The sequence below is a fragment of the Herpailurus yagouaroundi genome, unplaced genomic scaffold (assembly GCF_014898765.1).
Source record: "Herpailurus yagouaroundi ecotype Mexico unplaced genomic scaffold, PumYag 142, whole genome shotgun sequence".
Taxonomy (NCBI): Eukaryota; Metazoa; Chordata; class Mammalia; order Carnivora; family Felidae; genus Herpailurus; species Herpailurus yagouaroundi.
The window spans coordinates 17,686,492-17,708,006 of NW_024412397.1; the positions used below are offsets into that span (position 1 = coordinate 17,686,492).

General features: G+C 44.6%; 1 protein-coding gene across 15 annotated transcripts in view; it reads right to left on the minus strand.

The window, feature by feature from the left end:
* NEDD4L (NEDD4 like E3 ubiquitin protein ligase) overlaps positions 1-21,515 on the minus strand; it is a 344,201-nt gene that overhangs the window by 24,272 nt on the left and 298,414 nt on the right. For 11 of the 15 annotated variants that reach the window (XM_040478709.1, XM_040478707.1, XM_040478708.1 and 8 more), the window contains 9 exons: positions 21,389-21,443; positions 21,226-21,279; positions 15,995-16,053; positions 14,794-14,796; positions 8,632-8,697; positions 6,718-6,947; positions 5,067-5,188; positions 2,658-2,728; positions 618-713 (listed from right to left, as the gene is read on the minus strand). In XM_040478709.1, coding sequence (XP_040334643.1) covers positions 618-713; positions 2,658-2,728; positions 5,067-5,188; positions 6,718-6,947; positions 8,632-8,697; positions 14,794-14,796; positions 15,995-16,053; positions 21,226-21,279; positions 21,389-21,443 — 756 coding nt within the window. The remainder of the gene's footprint in view (positions 1-617; positions 714-2,657; positions 2,729-5,066; positions 5,189-6,717; positions 6,948-8,631; positions 8,698-14,793; positions 14,797-15,994; positions 16,054-21,225; positions 21,280-21,388; positions 21,444-21,515) is intronic. The other 4 variants (XM_040478697.1, XM_040478701.1, XM_040478696.1 and 1 more) reach the window with 3 other exon arrangements.

A 21,515-nucleotide genomic window follows, 5' to 3' on the forward strand; every position in this document is an offset into this window, starting at 1 on the left:
GACAAATCAATCAAATGTTTCAGGTTTAAGACAAACACATCGGATGGAACTTTAAGATGAAGCTGAAGGTTCCAAGCAGGCACCTCTAGCTTTGAAATTGACCTTCATGATTAATTCAGCCTAATGACCGTGTGGGCGCAAAGCAAGAAGGGAATGTTAGAAAAACCTGAGCCTGCTGAGCCCCAGCAGACAAATTTCACCACGACAGCAGAACCGTTAGGCAGAGAGACCACCCCAAGGCCCCCAAACATCAGCTATCCTGGTCATGTACTTACACCACTAAGTAAACACACTATTTTTTTTTTGAAGTACTTAAAATTCTAAAACCGAGGCCCAAACATTCACGTTCAGATTTGCGTTAGGTAAGGAGGTATGCTTCATGCCCCAGAGGCCTCAGAATCTCTAACTTTGCCGGAAGACAGAACAGGCAGTAATTGGGACTTAGCTTCCTGGAAGGACAAGGAGGTACTGATACAAATAGGTGCTTAATTAAGTAACATCTGAAGCTCTCCGAGGTGGCTTCAATGGTCTAGTGAAGGAGTCCTGTCACAGCCCTTCTGTGAAGAAGCCAAGACTCTGAGAATCAAAGAGGGATTCCTGGGGATGCCAGCACCTACCTGTCCAAAGTTTTCTTCATCGATACAGAACATGAGGTCCAGTTCAGTGGGATCATTTTCCAAGATCCATTTCAAAGAGTTGTAATATTCACTATCCTATGGAAATGACAGAGAAATTAAGTTCTCCCCAAATACCAATGCATTTGACTTAGTGAAATGATTAAGTCCTTCTAACACGAATCCATTCAGAATGCTCAAGAATTCTATTAGTCGCTAGCGTGTTTCCTGCCTTGCTCCAAACCTCCTCTTCCCCTTCAATTGAAAATACAAACAAACGTTTTGGTAGGAACAGGGGACTGCAGTTGAACCCTGTCCTCTGTAAAGCACAGAGGAAGCAACCCGCTCTGGGTTGGCAGAAATAAGATCATAAAGTTGAACATGTAGAGAGCAATAATATACTTCCTACCTTTTTTTTTTTTTTTTTTGCATTTATTTATTTAGAGAGAGAGGAAGTGCAAGCGAGGGAGGGGCAGAGAGAGAGAGAGGGAGAGAATCAAAAGCAGGCTCTGTGTCTGTGCACTGTTAGCACGGAGCCCTATGTGGGGCTCGATTTCACAAATTGTGAGATCATGACCTGAGCTGAAATCAAGAGTCTGCAGCTTGACCAACTGAGCCACTCAGGCGCTCCAATATACTTCTTATCTTTTTTTTTTTTTATTATGAAATTTATTGTCAAATTGGTTTCCATACAACACCCCATGCTCATCCCAACAGGTGCCCTCCTCGATACCCATCACATACTTCCTATCTTTTAAGGGTAAAAACATCACAGGAAAATAGGGAAGACAGAGAATGTTCTACTTAAACACCGATGGCTCAACACCCATTGCTTTTGCTATGCTCTCTGCAAGTCCTCTAAGCAAAACAGGAAGGCTGTTCCGGTGTCAAAGCCAGAACACAAGACCCAAGAGCTTGGGTTCCTCTCTCTGGGGTAGGCCCAGGAGCTGCTGGAGAAGGACAGGACAGGCTCGGAGCATGTGTGCCCCAACTGTCAACGAGTGGGATAAAATTTAGACTCTGAAAGAAATCTCTACATTCCTTGCCTCCACATTATACCATAATAAAAGCACAGTGCACAAGGTAAAAGCTGAAAAGAAATGTGGGGCTGGTACTGCAGATAGGTCTAGCAACTCGCCCATGGAAAAACCAGCTGAGGGGGTGTAAGTGCACGGCCGGATCAGCCTCTCCGTTCACCCAGAGATGATAACAGCAACTCCTGCTGGTAGGTAAGGAGAACGTGGCTCGTATGCCTAACTATGGAAGAGACGCAGTCACCACCCCCCACAGCAAGGCCAAGGGCTTGCAGATGCTTTCTGATCCAGTGACAGAAATGTGAGGGCAGAGCTGCAAATGTCCCAAATGGACAGAGCCTCCTCATGGCCCCCGTGAATGTGCCGCACCCTGGCAAACTCCCACACCCTCGGAGCTGGGGGTGCAGGTGCGGGTAAACAGAAGCAAAAGGTATGTTAGGAGAAGAGTGTCACTTTTGTTTTTGCAGAAAAGCCTTTCAAACCCTAAAATGGTCGGCCTAGATACAGTGCCTTGTCCCATCATTGTCTAAGTGGCTTCTTCCCCTCTCCTCTGTCGGTCACTTCCACATCGGGGGTGACAGTAAATGTTCTTCCCTTCATCTACTTTTTGGCCCATCCCCTTGCCATTTTTTGAGACCAGACAACAAAGGGACAGCGGATGAATCTCTAAGCATCCACAGTAGCAATTTTTGGTGGAAAGCAAGAGCTGCAGTGAGGCCCCCAGACGACCTTGGGATTTAATTTGGTCAAACCAGTTCCGGGTGAGTGAGGCAGCTGAGACATGGGTCTACCTACCCACCTCAAGCACCACGGTTACAGGAAATGTGAACAAGAGTTTACTTATCAGAAAAATTAGGGAGATCAATGAACTTCCTGAATAAGTCAAGAACGCTCCCCGTTGTTCCCACTGAATGACAACACCCACAAAAAATCCCCGCTACTGCAACATGGTCTCAGCTACAGTTCTCGAAGGCACGGTGGCCCCTGGGAGTGATCTGTATTTACTCACCACAGATTCCATGTCATTCAGGGTTATCTGCTTTCCCAGCATCATTTTGTAAAATGGTCTAATGAAGAAACCTACAATGTGGTGGAAAACCGTGGGTTAGCTCCAAAGCTTTGATACTGCTGTGCATCAGGGGGTGAAGTCCAAAATAAACTTGCCCTCAGGTTGAATGAGAGGCGGGGCCTGGCCTGGGGGGAGGCGGGGCTCAGGAAGGGGGGCAGTTACACCAGTAGAGATGGTATAGCAGGGAGGGGTCAAAAGGCTTCCAGGAGAGGAAAAAAAGGGCTTCCTAAGGCCAAGCAGGAGTCTGCAGGGCAAACAAGGCACAGGATCGGGAGGACCACAGAGCACCGGAAGGGGCGGGGCCAGGACTGAGACTAGCCAGGGGTGGGCCTGGGCTGGCGCAGGGCATCCTGGGGAGGGCAGGCCCGAGAAGGGAATGGCAAGCACAGCCGGCAGGGGGTGCTGGAGAGTCAGGCTGCTGTCTGGGTGGACCCAGGGGCCTGGAAAAAGCCAGCCGAAGATTCATCTGCAACTGCTTTGGCAGTAATCGGGAGAAAACCGGGAAGGGGGCAAGCGGAAAAGAGGGAGGCCACTCGGAGGCTGTGCAGTCTTCCAGGGGACGGGGGATGAAGGTTAAGGTGATGACAGCAAGGCTCCACCACCACTCGTGTGTCCCACGGGGACCCCAACTCGCCTTGCCCAAGGGCGAGACGGCATCACCGACTAGCTCACGCGGGGCCCCCCTTCTCCCCCTCCGCCCCGACCGGCTGGCTCATTTGATGTGCCACCGGCGTCTGCCGCAGGTTCCAACTCCTGCTGGAAACCCGCACAAGGCTGTCGTGGGCTGACCTGCAGGGTGCACATGCTCTGCCCACAGGGGCACTGACGTTCTGAGCATCACCCATCCACTCCCACCCCGTGGGCGCTCTGGCTCTTAATTCCTGAAGTACAAGGTTGTCCCTTTAGCCGCAGTCTCCTCCACTCCCTGACTTGTTCCCGCTACTCCCTCCACTGAGCCTTGGCTCCAAAGTGATCCTAGCTTCTAAACACTTAAATCCTACGCCACCATCGAGGTGTGGGCACAGCCTGGTAAACACTCCCTGACCCTCCGGGCCAGGCCACCTTCTCCTTGGACTGCTCCCCGTTCTGTCTGCTAGTGCCTTGACTCTTCTGGTCCCCCCACCCCCAAAACACACACAGAGTAGAAGTTCACTGAGGTCAGGCTGGTATCTTCCACTTTCTATATTTCTCCGAAGCAACCAAGCATGTCTTCTCACTTGGCAGAAGGTGACTCAACTGACCTCTCAGAAGGGGGAAATAATCTATAGCATGACTCCAAGGTTGCAAATGAAAATATATTTATGCATACCATATATATGTTCATATGTTTTACATGTACATAAATAATGACTGCAGTTTCCTTCCAATCAGAAAAAAAAAATCTCTCTTTTCCCAACCAAAAATAAAATCTGAAGCGAGAGGATCAAAATCATCTAGCAATTACCAGCAAAAATATATTAAAGGAAAAAGTTCTGAGGGGACATCAATTATTTACCGGAACGTCTAAGGTTCCATAAACATAATGAACACAATTCTTCGGTAGAGAATCTCCTTTTCTACCGCAATTACAACCACCTCAAATCTTACTCTCTGCCTTCTGTCCTCAACTGTTTCACACCCAAATTGCTCAGAAATATTTCTGACTCTCTTTCTTCGCCGAAGATTTCTGTGATGCCCCCTTACGGGCACTTTTGAGGTGACCAAATGCGAAAGAAGCCTCTACTGTAAGCCTACAGACCCAGCCAGGGAGGGAGCCGGACTTATAACTTCGACGGTACGTTGAATTTCTTCCATGACTTACATGCTCTAAATAATAATGAGATTATTCTGTACCATCTGTTAGTGATCCGAGGGTCAAGGTCTTCGCCGAGTTATGGCACTGCTTTGAAATTATTTACAATCCCTTCACATTCAAAAATAATAATTTGGGGACAAATGGAACAATAGAAGGATGCTGGATGGATTGGATCATTTTAATTAACTGTTCAATTAGCTTTTCCATCTGTCACCAAATCTACCTCTTGCTAAAAACAAAAAACAAAAAAACCACAAAACAGTTGTTCTGGAAGAGAGAAAATGTCCAAATACAGAATGTTTTGGGCTTCACAGTGTAAGTTTAAACAATTTTTGTTTTAACTGTATAGATACTAGGTCTTCAGTGCTCAAATTAGCCTGACACCAGGGAAAAGCATGTCTTTTATGGGCAAACCATAAAAACAACTTTTTGAACTACGGAGAGTCAGTGAAACATGTGCTTAAGATCGTGATGTGAAAGATCCAACGCCTAAATAAGGGGCCGCAAACAGCCCTATCCTGTTTTGGTCACTTCGTGACATTTCAGTAACTTACCATCTAAAAGTTTCCCATGAAACACTGCCAGACCAGCAACTCTTCCGATAAAAGTGAAGTAAGACAAATGGTCTTCATTACAGAGGCCTGAATTGGGATTGATCTGAAGCGTGTAGTTGTCCCTTTGGGGAGGGAGAGAGAGGAAAAGTGCCATCATACTTTTAAAAGAGGAAATCCAAGAATCTGAATTCTCCTCTGCCATCCGTCATCACACGTCCCCGAGACACTTGCAAACGTTCTGTACCCAACGGGAAAAGGCATAAGCCAGAACGTGTTTAGTTAGCCCCTTTGTGACCGATTAAGGTCTCCAAGAGGAGGGGCACGTGCCCTAACTTACACCATTAGAAACTGCTGATATTTGGCCATTTTTGCTGTACAAAAATGTCAACTTCATATGGGTCAGCCAAATATCTTGGGAGGATGAGAAACACCATATAACAGAGGGGCTGCACGTGGATTGCCAATGACATGAGTTCGGTGGCTTGTCCCTGTGAGGGAGAGATTAATCCGTTTGAGAGGCTTTGGTTTGGAGATTAAAAATTTTCCAATGGTACCAACTCTTGGTCTGACCACCACTGTGCCCTGAAAGGCCCCAAGGGCACTGGTAGCAGTATTTGGCTCTCTCAACAACGCAAACCTCAAAATGCTCACATGTATCTAATCAACCTTCTTTGGTCTCAAAATCTGGAGGATCAGTGGTTTTCAAACTGGGCTCCACAGATTTCGCTGCGGGTCTCTGTGGGAATGTGGGTGAGAGGTAAGGGTCTCGCCTCCCCACCCCGCCCTCCACTTCAATGGTTTCATCAGTGTCACGTAGGGGCTTCCTCATGGGACTTGGAACAACAAGAAACAAAATGGGAGATTCCTGGCTACAGAAACCGAGGTCACCGAAGCTGCCTTCCAAAAGAGCTCCCAAGAGTAGAGCACCAGGTAGACGGCGTGGGAGAACTCAAGTCCCTCAGAGCACAGGCTGCCTTTCAGCAAAGTCAACAACTGCTGTACTGGGGTCTCGCATCTCGCCTCAGCCTTTGGAGACTCCACAGCCTGGAAAAGGGTTAGAATGGCTGGCCTTGTAAGTCATTGGTGTTTTTGATACCTGAAAAAGCAACTACATCTGCCTCAGTTTCTATGTTTGACAAGGATGAAATCCTAGTGCAAGGGAGAATCTGTTTCTCCCCTTATTGGGCCAGGACATGGTCCTTTGGATCCCAAAGAACGGGTCCTCAAAGTTCGCATCATTTGCCTCTGAGTACTGTAACTTCAGAAACCGTTCTTGTTCGTAACATGATGAGTTTCTGAAAACTGACAATGACAGATTCTCCTGAATCAGCATAATGTTAAATATGAAAATTGCCTCTTGCTCTTTACCGTAAGTAACCCAGCACATTTTCAATTTCAATGACATGAATCCAAATGACAAGAGAAAACTCATTTTTAGGTGTTCACAGAGTACATTATTTCGCCACGTAGAGTCAGAACCTGTTCTAGACTTACAGGGGGCGGGGGGTAGGGACTGGAATCGACGGGCGTTAATTCATCTGGAATGACTGAGCCACATATTCTTCCATTAAGTTTCAATTCACTGCGAATACGCCGGGGCCAGGGGGGGGGGGGGGGGGGGACACATCCTGAGTGCACGCGGCATACTTACGTCGCAGAGTACTCAAAAAGCCCATAGTAGGGGTTGAACATCTCTTTGGACAGTAGGAAGAACCACTCTCTGGCCACACCCCCATAGTCAAGACCTTTCTCCGATTCAAATTCGATCCACAGTCTAGCTTTCAGGACATCTGGTCTTTTCACAGACATGATTCTCCGATAGGACTCTTCAAAGATGTTGTTTCTGTGAAGTTTCATTTCAAACCTATTCGGAATATCAGCCTACACGAAAGAAGAGAGCAAGCAGGTAGTCATACAGTAAATATACACCTTACTTTCTAAAAGAAAAAACAACAACAAAGAGTAGAAATGACAACAGCCTTCAAATAAACAAGCTGTGACAAAGAGTTCCAATGACGATCCTCCCCTTTGTGGACTGTCTTCACCCGGACAGCAAGCCAGCCGTCAGACTGGAGCCAGCAACACAGGAGGCACAAGAGACCACGCTGAGTAGAGGACAATCGTCCCCTCCCCCCTTTATGAACAACTGTGGGGCACTTCTCCACCCACTGGCAACTGAAATATGGTCAACTCTCGATATCGCTTCTGTCAAAAAAAGAGGTTAGTCCGGGTAATCAAAACCCGTAGAACAACCCCCACCTGGTCGAGTTGAGAGCATGCTCAACCCTGGTAGGGCTTCCAGCTGGTAGGTGTGATCCAGGGTGCCTACAAGGCTAATTTCTGTTGCCACGAGAAGTGGGACCTTGATTATCATGCCACGTTCTGGGGAAGCATCCCAAAGGTCACAGTTCATAAATACGAAAATGAAAAAGCGCTGGACTCAAGTTGTGAGTTACTGCTGCCCGGCAAAACGAGGGCCAGGGCTGGCCTTGCTACGACAGTGGATTTGCAGCGGGGAAGGGGGGCGCGCAGGAGATACCACGGTGGAAGTGCCCGAGTGAGACAGGCTAACATCTGCAAAGTTCCACTACTATCAGGGGAAATGTAGGTTCCTCACACAGAAACACTATGTAATTTTATGTGTGCGTATCGGAGTCATTTCAAAGGCTAGTATCCATGAGCTACTTGAGTCGGAACGCTGGGAGAACAGAACCCCCAAGTGGGAGCTCCCCGCGGTGGAGACCGTGTCTCCTGCCTCTTTGCATCCCCGGTGCCTTGGCCATAGCTGGGGGCCCAGGAACACTGCGGTGATAGGAGTTGTGGCCAATACCCCCTTCTTCCCGAGGGAAGCCAGGAAATGAAGGCCAGGGCAGGACCCATGAACACATAAATTGAGGAGACAACAGGGAAAACCTGTACCAGAGAGGTGAAGTCAGAGAGTAAAACAGAAGACAAAATGTTGAAGAACTGGGGAAGGTGTGTCAGTAGAAAATATAATTTTGTAATTTAAAACCACCTGTACAAACCTCGTCGGGTTTCCTAGTTCTGTAAAAATCTTACAGGGTTTCCCAGAGAGAGTTTTAGTCTGAAAATTACACTTGGTCTTAACATGCCAAACATCACAATTTAGTATGGTAAATTCTATTTGTGTTATAATTAAAACTATAGTTTTGAATTTGAAGGGAAGGATGAGAACATTTTTCTAAGTAGGGTCTAGGTTTTATCCCAATGACCGTAGGCAAATACACAGGCTTCTCCGGGTTTTTTCGATTAGGTTCTGAATTATTTTATATCCCATGAAAATCATCTCCATCTTTTCACGTATTACATAAGAAATGACCATTCAGGTGATTTGATATGTAATACTAAGTTACTCTTCACTTACCATTTCTCTTAAAAAGAAAATTCAGATTGAAGATCCAGGTGGATCAAAGTGCAATGGAGAAAGGAAGGTGATATTTTTAGTAAACACATAAAGGTAACACACACGTCGTTCTCACTGAAGTAACTTTGGTAACTTACAAATGACTAAAACAGCATTTTTGGAAGACATGTTGTTACTCACAGGTTTCTTTAATTTCTTCCTAAAGTAGTCATATTTCTGCTTAAATTCTCTGGAGTAAGGAACAGCCTGGAAGATAAATTTATAAATACAGATAATGTAAATAATACATTTGAAATTTTATGTATACTGAGCCAACATTCAGAGAATTTTATGAATCATAAACCTTAAAACTCTCGCTCTCGAGATTATCATTGAAGTTTATACAATGTCTACATAGCACATGGGAAAATTCTAGAAATGACTGAGGCTAATCAGCATTGAGTGGGGGGGGGCTTTCACCCCTGAAAACAACTGTATTGATATTCAAGAAATCATTTAGGGATATGCCCACATAAACCAAATACACTGTCCACGTGACTTTTGTCTAAATGGGAGTCAGGGTGTAATAATCTTTGTTTTTGTTTTTTTGCTGTACGTTTCGATAAGTTATTGACTATGATTCTTTAACACAAAACCCCAAATGACCGTATAGAGGTCATTTTGAAAAGACTAATCATGCTTTTAAAAACTATGGGGAGGAAATAAAAGGAGAAGAAAGGCCAGTGAACTTATACTGTTAACAAAGAATATAAAATCACGTAGACAGCATTATGGAAAAGTTCTCGATTTGGGAGTCAGAAGGTTTGCCTCTTACTAGTTCGTAGTCTTGGGCAGGGATTTCTTTAAATCTGAACGGCTCATCTCTGAAGCCGAGTGATGGTACCAAAGGCATTGTGCTCGATAACTGACTTAGCTATTGTTACTCAAAAGTTCTGGAAATCTCTTCTGGCGAAGTAATAACCTTTTAATGTAGTCATTTAGATACTCTTTACATGCTATGTTGTAAAGTAGCTTACGATATGTGAGAGCCAGAGCCCTGACTTCTGGCTATTGAAAAGGCTTATAATTTTTTCATGAAGGAGAAAAGACTGGCTTTTGCAGACACGTGGGCATGACTATGACAGCCTCGTATCCAGAAAACCTTGCTGCTTTTTTAGCAACTAGTATGAACTTGGGCAAGAATAGTTCTGCTGGTATCATTTTGGGCTAAGTTAATAAAATACACTGATCCATAGTAGAGTACCTCCAGACTCCAAGCCTTATACCTTACACTTTCGCAAAGAGAAGTGAGGAACAAAAGCTTCCCTCCTTCGTACTATTTTAAGACACAATCACACAAACAATAAGCCAAAACAAAAATAACCACTCTTATAGAAAACAATAATCATGTCCGTGTTCTGCTTTGTAATCCAACAGCTATAAAGACAATGCATTTATATCTCCCAAGAACATTGTAAAGATAATTTACGGGACCTGTGGTCTTACTTTTAAGCTATTCTTCATTTGTTTTTCCATTGAACACTAGGTTTGACCACATATCCTATTTATTTTGGGCTGTGTTTAATCTGATGAAATCATGTGTGAATTCTGATTCTAGAAAAGGTAAAAATTTTGTCAATATCTGGACAGCCACCAATATGAGGAAAGGATAACAATGTTCTGAGATAAGCCAGTGAAGACGTTATCATATTTTTTGCTCTACCAACACTCTATCCCATCACAGACTAAGATTTTCTATACAGCTTATTCATTCTTTGGTGGTTCCTTTGCTGATTCATTCAACAGGTATCTCTTGAGCGCCTGCTCTATATGCCAGGCATTCTTAGGTGCTAAGGAAATAATGGCACACCAACCAAAGATTTCTTCCCCTGTTCCCTCCTGGAGTTTCCAAGCTACTGTGAGTAACAGGCAGTAAGAAAGAAATGAGTGCATAGTGGTAAATGCTATGAGACTGAGCATCACTGAGAGAGAGTTCCTGGTAGGCTATTTTGTAGGGATGGTCAGGGAAGGAAGCTCTGAGGAAGGGATATCTGGGCAGAACCCAGAGTGGCAGGAGGGAATGAACCATGACTATGAGCAGTGAGTGGACTGCGAAGAAAAGTGTCTGGCTGATGTTCTTAGCTGTGGTTAACTGTGACAGAGGGACATTAAGCTGAGAAGTTATGTCCTTTCATTATGTCATGCTGGCTTTGGCAGACCTGACTTGTAAGGCAGACTCTAGCTCCAGCTAGCCCTGTGATGTAACTTCCCGACTACGGAATTTCTTCCCAGTTAAGCAGAAGAAACAGACTAGATGAATTCGAAGGCTCTTCCGTTTCCAAAAATCCGTGATTCCCGGCAATTGTTTTTGGGTTTCGCTTCCCTCCTGGAAATGTTACAGAAAGGCTTAAAATGTGAGTTCAAGAGTCTTAAGTGACAGGGGGGAACGTGTTTTAAAACGTCGCCCCGAGCCTGTGCTCTCTGCTCTCTTATCTGACTTGTAACCTGGGGGGTGCTGACTGTATGTGGGTGGAAATAAGATGCTGAGATATCTCTGCTCCTTCTTCTCCTGGGGAATGACGCATAAAAGCTGAAAAATCATTACCCTCCTCCGATACTTATCTGCTCTCTCCAGAGATTGTTCTTATGAATAAGAAGTGAAATGCATAGGCTTCTATACTCTCCTCCTGAACAGATTTCAGCAATGTCCCAGGACAAAGACATCCATACAGTGTGCAGCCTTTGAGGAGAATGGGAGGGGCAGTGCACTTCGTGTACCGGACAGGCTGAATTCTTTATTCGCTCTTGAAAATCTGGCATCTTCTTTTCTTACATACAATTTCACTTATAAAATAAGCTTATCTCAAAACTTAACATGCCTGTTGATTAAAGCCCTTGGCTCTGTATTAAAATACACTGTCTTTTCCGAACAAAAAGGGAAACCTGACTTGTTTATCGTGTCAAGTCGGTGCTAAATTTTTTCCTGTCGTTCTAGTCCAGCTGATGCTGCAGCTCCTTAAAGAAAAGAACTCGTGTCTGATATGGAGACCGGTGAGGCCGGTTACACTTGGGAGCTCTGGTCCTACTTCTGATATTTTCTGGAACGAATGGCAACACAGTTAGCCTTATGAGCTTCTGACAGATGGGGAATAATAACATCTTCCCTACTTTCCTGAGGGGATTGCTATGAGTTTCAAGGCAGCGGATTATGAAGTTCTCGGGGAAGTACAAAGCGTTACACAAACATGAGATGGTATTCATAAGAGCAGCGAGCATGGACAGCACTTGGTCAACGCTTTCACTGGTGATGCTTGTAACACAGAGAGCATACTGACTTAGAGTAATGCTATGTTGAGCTGCCACAGACAGGGACCCCACCCCGCCCCCCACGCCCCTAATCTGGGTATTTTTAAAACTTGGGAAGAAGAGAAACTCTAGGTTCCAGATAAGCAGGAAGACTTAAAATTAAAGAAGTGGGCATTGGACGTGACTTGGTGCTTGGGCTGGGGCTTTAATCCTTACGCTGGGACACAGACGTTGGCCTACAGTCTGTATGACCTAGGGAGTAAGAACAGAGTTCCCTGTTTAAAAATCTACATCTGACATGGGGACAAGAAAGCGCTACCCACCAGCCCAGGAAAGTTGTAAGGAAGCTTACCTTCTGTCCAGGACCACAAACGAGAGAAAAACAAAAAGAAACAGACCTGTAATGAATTCATACTCTATGCCTACACCAAAGCGGGTATGAAGTCCACAGTTACATTAACTGGGCCTGCATGATCCCAAGCTAAGAAGTTAACAGTAAATACAGGTCAGGACTTATAAATGCCTCATGGGGGGGGTGGGGGTGGGGGAAGATGAGCGCACACACACAAATCATACACTGAATTGGTTATAAACTGCACTGAACTACTACTGAGGAAAGTCTACAGACGTAACATGTGGGGGATTTAGTGCCCCTATGGCCAGAGATAACAGAATCATCTGAAAGAGGATATGGGATATGCATCTGAAGAATGATCAGACGGCTGAGTATGAATAAAAAAATAAAAAAAATTAAAAGAGCATGATAGAATAACAATAACTGAAAAGGCTGAGCAAATTTAAAAACACCCAATAGAACAATGAGTAATTAAACACAATTACTGAAATCACAGACACAATGAACCGGGAAAGGGCTGATTATGAAAAGCTTAAAAAAGAATGAACTGGAAGAGCCAAGCCCACAGTACAGCCACAAGAGAGAGACAAAACACAAAGAGCTAAGAGGTGAAGACAGAACATAAAAGGGAATCACATACCCAGGAGGAGTTACTGGTACAGATAACCAGGAAGAACGGCAAAGATGTGGTATGTGAAGAAACAACTGCTGAGAATTTTCCAGGATGGAGGAAAGACACGGGCCCCATATTAAAGGATTACGGTGAGTCCAAAGCAGAATAAAGAAATCCACACTGAGGTTCATGACAGTAAAATTATACAACACCAACAGTCACAGAGGAAATTCAAAATTGCCAGAGAAAAGGAAGACTTACCCACCCAAAACCAAGAATCAGATTGATAACAAGTTTCTCAACAGTTACGGGGGCCAGAGGGACAAGAAAGAATATCTCCAAAGTACTAGGAAAGGAACTGTTAACCAAAGGCTTCTACTATGGCTGACCTACCATTTAACAGAGAGGGCAGATAAGCCCTCTCCCTCAGACTGAGAGTTTCCCGCACTCGGGACACTGCTGCCTGGGGAAGAGGCTCTCAAACCTGAGCGGGCATCACAATCCCTGGAAAGGTTTGTTCAAACGTAGATTTTTGCTGCCGCCGCCCCCCCCCCCCCCCCCCCCCGCCAAAGTTGCTGATTTTCAGTAGCCTGAGTTGGGACTCCCAAATTTGCATTTCTAACAAGTTTCCACATAATTCTGATGCTGCTGATCTGTAGACAAGACTCTGACAACCAGGAACTATACTTCATTCAGAAGAAAACCTGGAAAGAGCAGGTGCAAGAAACAATGGTGGGCAAAGAAATTCGCTTATATGTAAGTGAAATAAACAAGCACTAGCTGTTGAAAAAAAGGTAAAATGTTAACGACTGTTTCTAAAGTTTTCAAACGTCACTGAACAATGCAAAGTGAGTGGGAAGAGCGGCACCAGAGTTTCCTAAATCTCATCCTACTCAGGAAGAGAGAGGGATTAATTTTGACATTAAGGGTGTTGGTTACAAATTTTAATGTAAGCACTAAGGAACAGAAAATACAACTTCCAAGCAAGTATGGAAAGTGAAAGAAAATAAAGGATACTTTATCAATGTAATAGAAGGTTTAAAAAAAAGAGAGAGAGAGAGAGAGAGAGAAAACATAGCTAAAGGGGGGAAAAAGACATACCAGGCAAATACTAACGAAGAGAAAGTGAATGTCCTTGACGGACAAAGCCATGCTCACTGTGGGAGATTGTGACAGTCCTGTCTTGGTTAGACAGAACGGCCAGGATAAAAAGCAGTGATGGAAACGGATAATATGCTCGATCTGATGGACATATAAAGAACTTTGTACCCAACAAAGACAGAATACACATTCTTTTCAAACACAGAAAGAACATTAACTAAAAAAAGGCCAAGCTGACAAGGAAGTTTCAAATATCTGGTAATCAATATTTCATAGACAGTGTTCTCTGGCCACAATGCAATAAAATTAGAAAATTAGTAAGAAATGGACAGGCAAAACCCTTCCATACTCCTGGAAACTAACAGCATATTCTAAATAGCTTGTAAAGTCAAGGAGAGAAAGAAATCATGGAAATTACCAAATATTCAGAACTGATGACAACTAAAGCCAGGCGTCTACACTAACTCGGTAATTACCTAAATACACATGCTCTTATTGAAAGAAGTATCTCTACTACTAATGAAAGCATAAACAAGGCTCTTTTGTTAATTAAAAAAAAAAAAGATCTCTCTTTGGGTCAAATTTACTTGGACTTATGATGCTACGCAATTTTCAGTAGAAATCGGTAAGAACTGACAGCGTTTGAGTGAAGGCAGATGATCAGTAAAACGACAGAAATATCTCAAAAGGTTTCAGAATTATGTCGAAAGTCCTCTGTTGCTCGAAAACAGTATTGATTCTTGAATACCTTGTTTCTCATGACGTAGAAGAGAAAATAGGACTCTAACACACCTTATTGTGAATGTGAAAATATCAAAAGGAAGCCATGGTAAGGCAGGTGTTGAAGGTACATAAAAAGCAGCTGTTTTAACTCAGGTATGATTGGGCACTTTGCGTCACACGGCAGCAAAGCAGCTGAACAAAGCCGATAAAGAAATCAACAAATTAAGGGGATGTCAGGTATTAAGGTGGGTTTGCATGATACTACCTTCTAGGATTTCAACCGGACTTACCTTTGTAATTCAAGACATAACGTGAACTGAATCAGATTAAAGCCACAAAAGCACTATCTTAAACACGCCTGCTGGCCTTTTAGCTCAGCTCTCAACAGACTTCAGTTCCTTTTGCTCCTCCAGTTTCTAACAGATTCCCAAGTTTGCAATGCTTTGCTGACCCCACACATTTCCTGTAATTCCAAATCAGCTGCCGGCACTCATATCCACATGGACCAAAGATGCTGGTACGTTCCCTGCAGACCATGACCCATTCGACAGTCTGCTCACGGGTGTTCAATAGCAAGTGACTGTTACTGCTCAGGGACAGGGGGGTTCTTGCTCTTCCTTATGAACACAGCGTGCGGCAGTATTTTAAAAGGGTGCTCTACCTAGCTTCCTCTCGCACCCGGCGTGTATGCGGACACTATGAGAAAGTCAGTGGGTCAGCAGAGACAAAGGTTCTTAACCCTGCCAGCTCCAGAGGTTGGCTACAACCTCACCCAAACTTTTACAGACGTTCCGCGCTGGAAGAGATTCAGAATACAGCTTCAATCTGTTAGTGTACATTTACCCCGCCCCCCCCCCCCCCCTTGGCCCCAAGAAAGGACAAAACTCTACAGATAGAGGGCTTGGCTTCAGATAGAAGAGAGGACGTTTTGATTGTTATACTTTTAATCCACCTTTTTACAAAGGAGGAAACAATGTTTAGTTTTGGTTACCATTAGCAAAGCAGTTTCTCTTCCTTTATAGTGAAAGCTCTTCGAAGAGGCAAATGCAGATGTACCCCCCGCCCGGAAACTGCAGTGAGGAAGAGAGGGGGGCGAAGCTAACCTAGTCAACCATACCAAGCCCAGAGCACCAGGTAAGCAGTAATATACAAGGAATATGTGCTTAGGGGCGCCTGGGTGGCTCAGTTGGCTAAGCGTCTGACTTAGGGCTCATGGTTTGTGAGTTCGAGCCCCGTTCTGAGCTGTGCTGACAGCTCAGAGCCTGGAGCCTGCTTCGGATTCTGTGTCTCCCTCTCTCTCTGCCCCTCCCCCGTGCGCGCGCACGCGCTCTCTCTCTCTCTCACACACACACACTCTCTCTCTCTCTCAAAAATAAACAAACATAAAAAAAAAAAAAAGAAAGAAATATGTGCTTAGATGCAACCCAAGTTTTACACTGAAGAGTTAAGAGGTTGAGGATACTGACCGGACCAGTAATAGCTGGATTCTGCAGTCTTGGGTCTTCCCACTGAGTAATTTTGCTATCTGAAAATGTTAAAAAAATAAATCAAAAATCAAAAATCAGCATGTTAGTTCAAATCTAGTCTACATCAAAAATGTTTTAAAAAGAATTATTTCTGGATTTTGCAAGAGCTGTCCAATCTCTCATACTGGTCCCCCAAATAAATCCCTTAGTGTTTCAGGGTTAGAAGAGAACCATGGTACGTAGCACTCCACCCCTCATACTGTTTAGTTAAAAACACGCCATCAAAAAGGCAAAACTAAAGCAAAACCATTTATTCACACGGTTTTTGGCAGGAAATCTGCCAAAATTTCAATTATAAACCCCTGTTCTCTCAAGGATTTATAACTTGATCTTGGTGTTCCTTTAATTGAAAGAGGGCATAAGAGGTCTTAGTCCCTAAAAAGTGAAAACACACACAGGATTCGTCTCATTTCAAATACTTTTTGCTTGGCTTGTCGTGTTGAAAAAAAAACCCATTTTCAGTGAAGAACCCGACAATGAACCCATGAATAATCCATGACATGCGTCACCCATATGCACGCAAAAATCAAGGCAACTACGGCGGGCCAAAACATGAGATCAGCTACAGCAGAGGAAGATTGCAGAGGAAGGTCTCCCTTTTGGCCAAGTTGGCGAGAAGAGATTTCCTTCTTCTAAGTGAGTCAATGTCAGCAAGACTGTTCGATGCTGCCTATACAACCACGTCAGAGGTGTAGGTGATAATATGCAGTAGCTGCTCTGAATCACTTGGGTTTTGTGACTGTGCATGATTCAAGATTTTAGGGATTACTGTGGCGGGGGGGGGGGGGGCGGGGAGGGACTTGCGTGAAAGATACAGGGAGGGCAGACTAGGAGAAAATGGGTTCTCCCTGGAGTTTTAGGGAATCTGAGTTGGCTAAAAGAAAAAAAAAAAGAAATTATTTAAGAATACGGATTCTGTTTATTTCCTGTATACTCTGTAAGAGGACTGAGAAGAATAGCTAATAAACTCAGTTTTAATGACCATACCAGGAAATTTTCCAAGTCTGACATAATTATTTTAATAAAAGGAGAGGTCAAGTTTTAAAATGAAACTACCAAAAGGCATTCTGGGTCCCTTACCTCCTGAACAGAAGACTCTGGAAAGTCAAAGTTGCCATTGTGATGGAGAATGGGAGAAAAGACAACCAAAGAAACAGAACACAGCTGACTAACAGCTCCCTGAACTACAAGCCTATCACCCGGATGCTGTCAAAGCGGAAGTGAATCAATGAACACCTACACGTGGTCCATCCAGACTGGAACGTCAAGCCACTGCCTCTCCCAGTGGCCTCAAATCCAACTCTACTAAAACCGAACCCATCATCCTCCAGCACCCAAAACCCTTCCTGTGACTCTGTATTCCCGAATGCCAGTATCAGTGCGCCCACTGTTCAAACCCAGCACTGGCCCCACGCCCATCCCCCCCTTGCCATTCTCCTCCGATGCTCCCGAAACCGTCCCGTCTCACTGAAAAAGCTGCTTTCTGGAGGGCGCATCTCTTCCGTGGACTATTCTCTATGCTTCCCTGGCCTCGGTCTCACTCGTCCCTGTTCAAGACCTCCTTTGTGGTTCTGCCAGATGGATCTTCCTAAAGAAAGGATTTGACCGTTGTCACGCCCCCTTTCAGAAAATGCCTCAGGACCTCCTTCCTGCCTGCAGAAGGGACCCAAGCTCCCGTCCCTGGCGGGCACCCTTTGACCTATGTGCCACGCCAGCCTCCTCTGCACGCTGGCCATTTGCACCCTAAGCACCGTTCTCTGACCGTGGCATAGTCTGCAATACCTTCATACGCTTGCATGTTCTCTCCTTCCTGGGGTCGCTCTCCACCTGGCTTTCCTGAATACATCTTACTCCTCATCTGGGATCCATCTGAAAAATAATCTGTCCCTAAGGCCCTCCCCTCCTGCAGGCATCCCAGAGCCCTAGTGCTCAGCCATGTACTGAGCAGGTATGGTCTTTGCTTCTGCATCTGCAAAACTGGTTCATTCCTCTACGCATCACTTTTGAAAATACCTCCTGGGACCCCCTACTAGAATAGAAGTCCCTCGAGGACAGGGGCTGGTGTTACTCATCTCTGCAGCCCCCTCTGCACCATGGAACACACTTCCTAGAATGTGACAGGAGCCTCGTATGTTATTTTTCAAATGACTGAACGAAGCTGATGGCGAAAACAGATTCCCTCTCAAAACAGCCTAAGCCTTCAGAACCACGTAAGTTTCTGTGTGGTTATAATAAAGAACGATTTTGCAGCTAAGCATTGGCAATATGTGAACGTGCGGTGGCCGTTCGCTCATTTTTTTCTAAAACTTTTGAATCTAAGCTCGCTTTTGGTCCTCCAACATTGCATTTCAAATACAGGGACAAGAATGAAGGAGAAGGAGGAAAACCACAGTTCATTTATGGCTATGATTAACTGGTTTGGTAAGACTGTTGGCAGGAAAGATGAAAACAGGATTCTACAGCCTCACTGGAATTTTATCTTCTCTTCCAGCTTTGTATCCAAGACACCTGAGGCCACGGACTTAGCCGCTGGACACACCTGGTCTTTAAGAAGAACCACAGGACCCTCGAGAGAGGTAGAGACTCAGGTCAAGATCTGCCTTAACTTGACTCCAGGCTGGAGACAGGGGCTACAGAGGTCCAGGCTTGGTCTCTTCTGAAACTACCTCTTTAAGATGGCTGAGTATTTTTAATCTTGGAAATGTGTGACTTCTTAGAAGAGTTTTATGAAGCAGAAAATAAATAGCCTCGTTACTTAAAAGACAAGCCTACTGCGGTTCTTTGTCATTCATGCGCAGTCACACGTCCCGGTCACGATGGAAGGTAAGAGGACTGTGAATCTCTCACAGGCTCTGTGCACGTGTGAAATGCTACACGTACGGATGACCTGGTTCCTGTCCTGCACGCAGGACAGCAAAATGAGGTGCAGAACTTTGTTAGAAATCAGATAGGAGAAAACTGCTTAGAAGGAGAGGCTCGTTTGGAAGGGGATACATTCCTAAATGGCACCTACAAGGTGATTAAATGCATTTTGGAGTACCCCTGCTGGCCTGAGAAAGCTGCTTAAAAAGACAGGTGTTCCTGCACTTTTCACAGACTGCATTTTGGCGAAAAAGCAGACGGATTTATTTTAATGGATATGTACCCTACTTTATAGCCTGTGACTGAGCAAACCTTGACAAACCAGGGAGAAATGGCAGAAATGTTGCATCTACAGCAAATGAGGTGATCGTAAACATAGCTTCTGCTCACCTAATTTCCACTCTTATTATCTGGTTTGGAGAACTTTTCTGTATGGTCGAGGCAAGGCAAACTTTCGTCTCCAGGTGAAGCACCACAAGGAGCACCTCTTTTTGTAGCTTAGATCAACCAGGCTCTGTGCCAGGCCTACACCATCCCCAGGAGCAAAGGGAAGCCTCCCGCAAGCTGTCTCTTCTGGCGAGAGGAATGTGGAGTGAGGGAGCTGTGCGTCTGGAGGGACCGGCGGACCCATTAGGAGTAAGGAACTGCCGAGGCATGCAGCAAAATCACCCTGTCCTGCCTCCCGGCAAACAGAAGGGGGTCGAGCCTCGGGCTGCAGGCACAGCGGCTTCTCTAAGGCAAGTTCTCTCCACCTGCTGACCAAGGACATCAACTTCCCCATGTCTTCACCACTGACCCTCCACGAATTAACGTCATGTCACCATTTATCAAGCATCTACTACATACTATGGCAGGACTATGCACGCCACTAGAAAAACAGCCTGTGATCTTTACTGTTTCTAACGTCCACTAGGACGGCCCTCTGTGGTAACATTTTTCTGGTTTGGGGGCCCTTGCATGAAGAGCGTTTATAAAATTCTTCTCAGATTGCCCTGAACATCAGATCACCAGCTAGAACGTGGCCACAAGGTTGTGTGAAATGTTCTGTGCATAGCAGACCGAGGCTGTGTTACTGGTTAAGGCCTTATTTGAAGAGAAAGATCGTTATTATTTGTACCTACCTTTGAAAACTGAAACTGAAATGCATAAAAACTAAAAGAGAAATTATTTTCTGGTCTTGGTGGGAAAAAGAGGTTTGGCCCCTTCCTTATTTTAACAAATCACGTATGTGATGAGTAGAATTATAAAGAGCATATTAGAGAAAAAAGTAAGGTCAAAGCAGTTATGGTAGCAATTTAGGCTCACTGTAAAATTCTGGAAAGCAGGCAAACCCTGGATCCTTTTACTGGTCAAAGACAAAACTAAGCCTACGTACCCTTGAGATACCTGATTTTTACCAAAGGGTTAAAAGGGCAGCCCGCCCCCTAATCCATTTAAGACTTCCACTTTTGGTATAATTGTGGGCCACTGGGCTTCTTGCTTAGTTTATTCAGTTCCTGTGCCTCAAAGTGAAAGTGTACAGGACACGCATTCAGTAACCCCCAGAAGAGGCACAGGACCTAGGAGACAGTGGCACTCCCCATCCACGAGGAGTCCCTGTGGCCAGATTTGCCACCAGTGGCTCATCAGTGTGGTTTGGGTTAGTTAAGAGAACGTGAGGCTAGAGAAACCCGGCGTAGACCTGCGGTTCATGAACCAAATGAAAATAAAGATCAAAATACTACCAACTGCACACATTTGTAAATAGAATTGAAGACTTCTTTCAAATACGTATTTTTCAGAAGTTTTAAGGGATACGCAAAAATATGCTCCCCTGGAGAACATGTCACTTCAAAACAACAACAACAACAACAACAACAAAAACAAAAAACCCACCGCCTAAAAGCAAAACCTTTATTAGTTTAACTTTTAGTTGAAATGAGAAACCACGCATTTATTCATAGGTGATGGAGCAAATACGCTATAATTTCAAGATACGAACTGTGTATGTATTAGTGCGTTGGGTGCAAAGAAGCATGCCATGAATAGAAAATAAGTCAGAATGGGCTTCTTGCCGTAAGACCTTTGAAAGCAGTGTTTAAGAAACTTAACATGCTGCTTCAAGCACTGCTCACACAGATTTTTGACTCAATCATGACTTCTAAAAGCTTATTTTCTATTACTAGAGTGTATTTATTAAAAGCGCAGAAATCAAGGGGTTATCTACCCCAATTTTTTTAATAAAAAAAAATAGTTAATAGGCCACAAGATCAAATCGGGTGAAAGCCTGATGGGCTAGTTTAAAGCAAACTTAGATGAATGCACAGTACCGTACGAGGGCACTGATTCTCTGGGATCATTCTCTCCACATAACACCTGGCTGCCTAGACAAAGAGTGAAATGACAAACCTTTCACTATAATATCTGAATGACTCCCTGCCCCCCCATCCCTTTACCTGCAATGCCTATGTGTCTATAAAAGAGCCTACTTACTATGGTCAATATAAAATGTTCGGCCATCCAAGTGAATTCTTTCTTCCCAACCAGGCTGGTATTAGGAGTGGGGAAGGTGCCGGGGAGAGGGAGGGAGGGAGGGAGGGAGGGATAGGGAGGGGGAGGG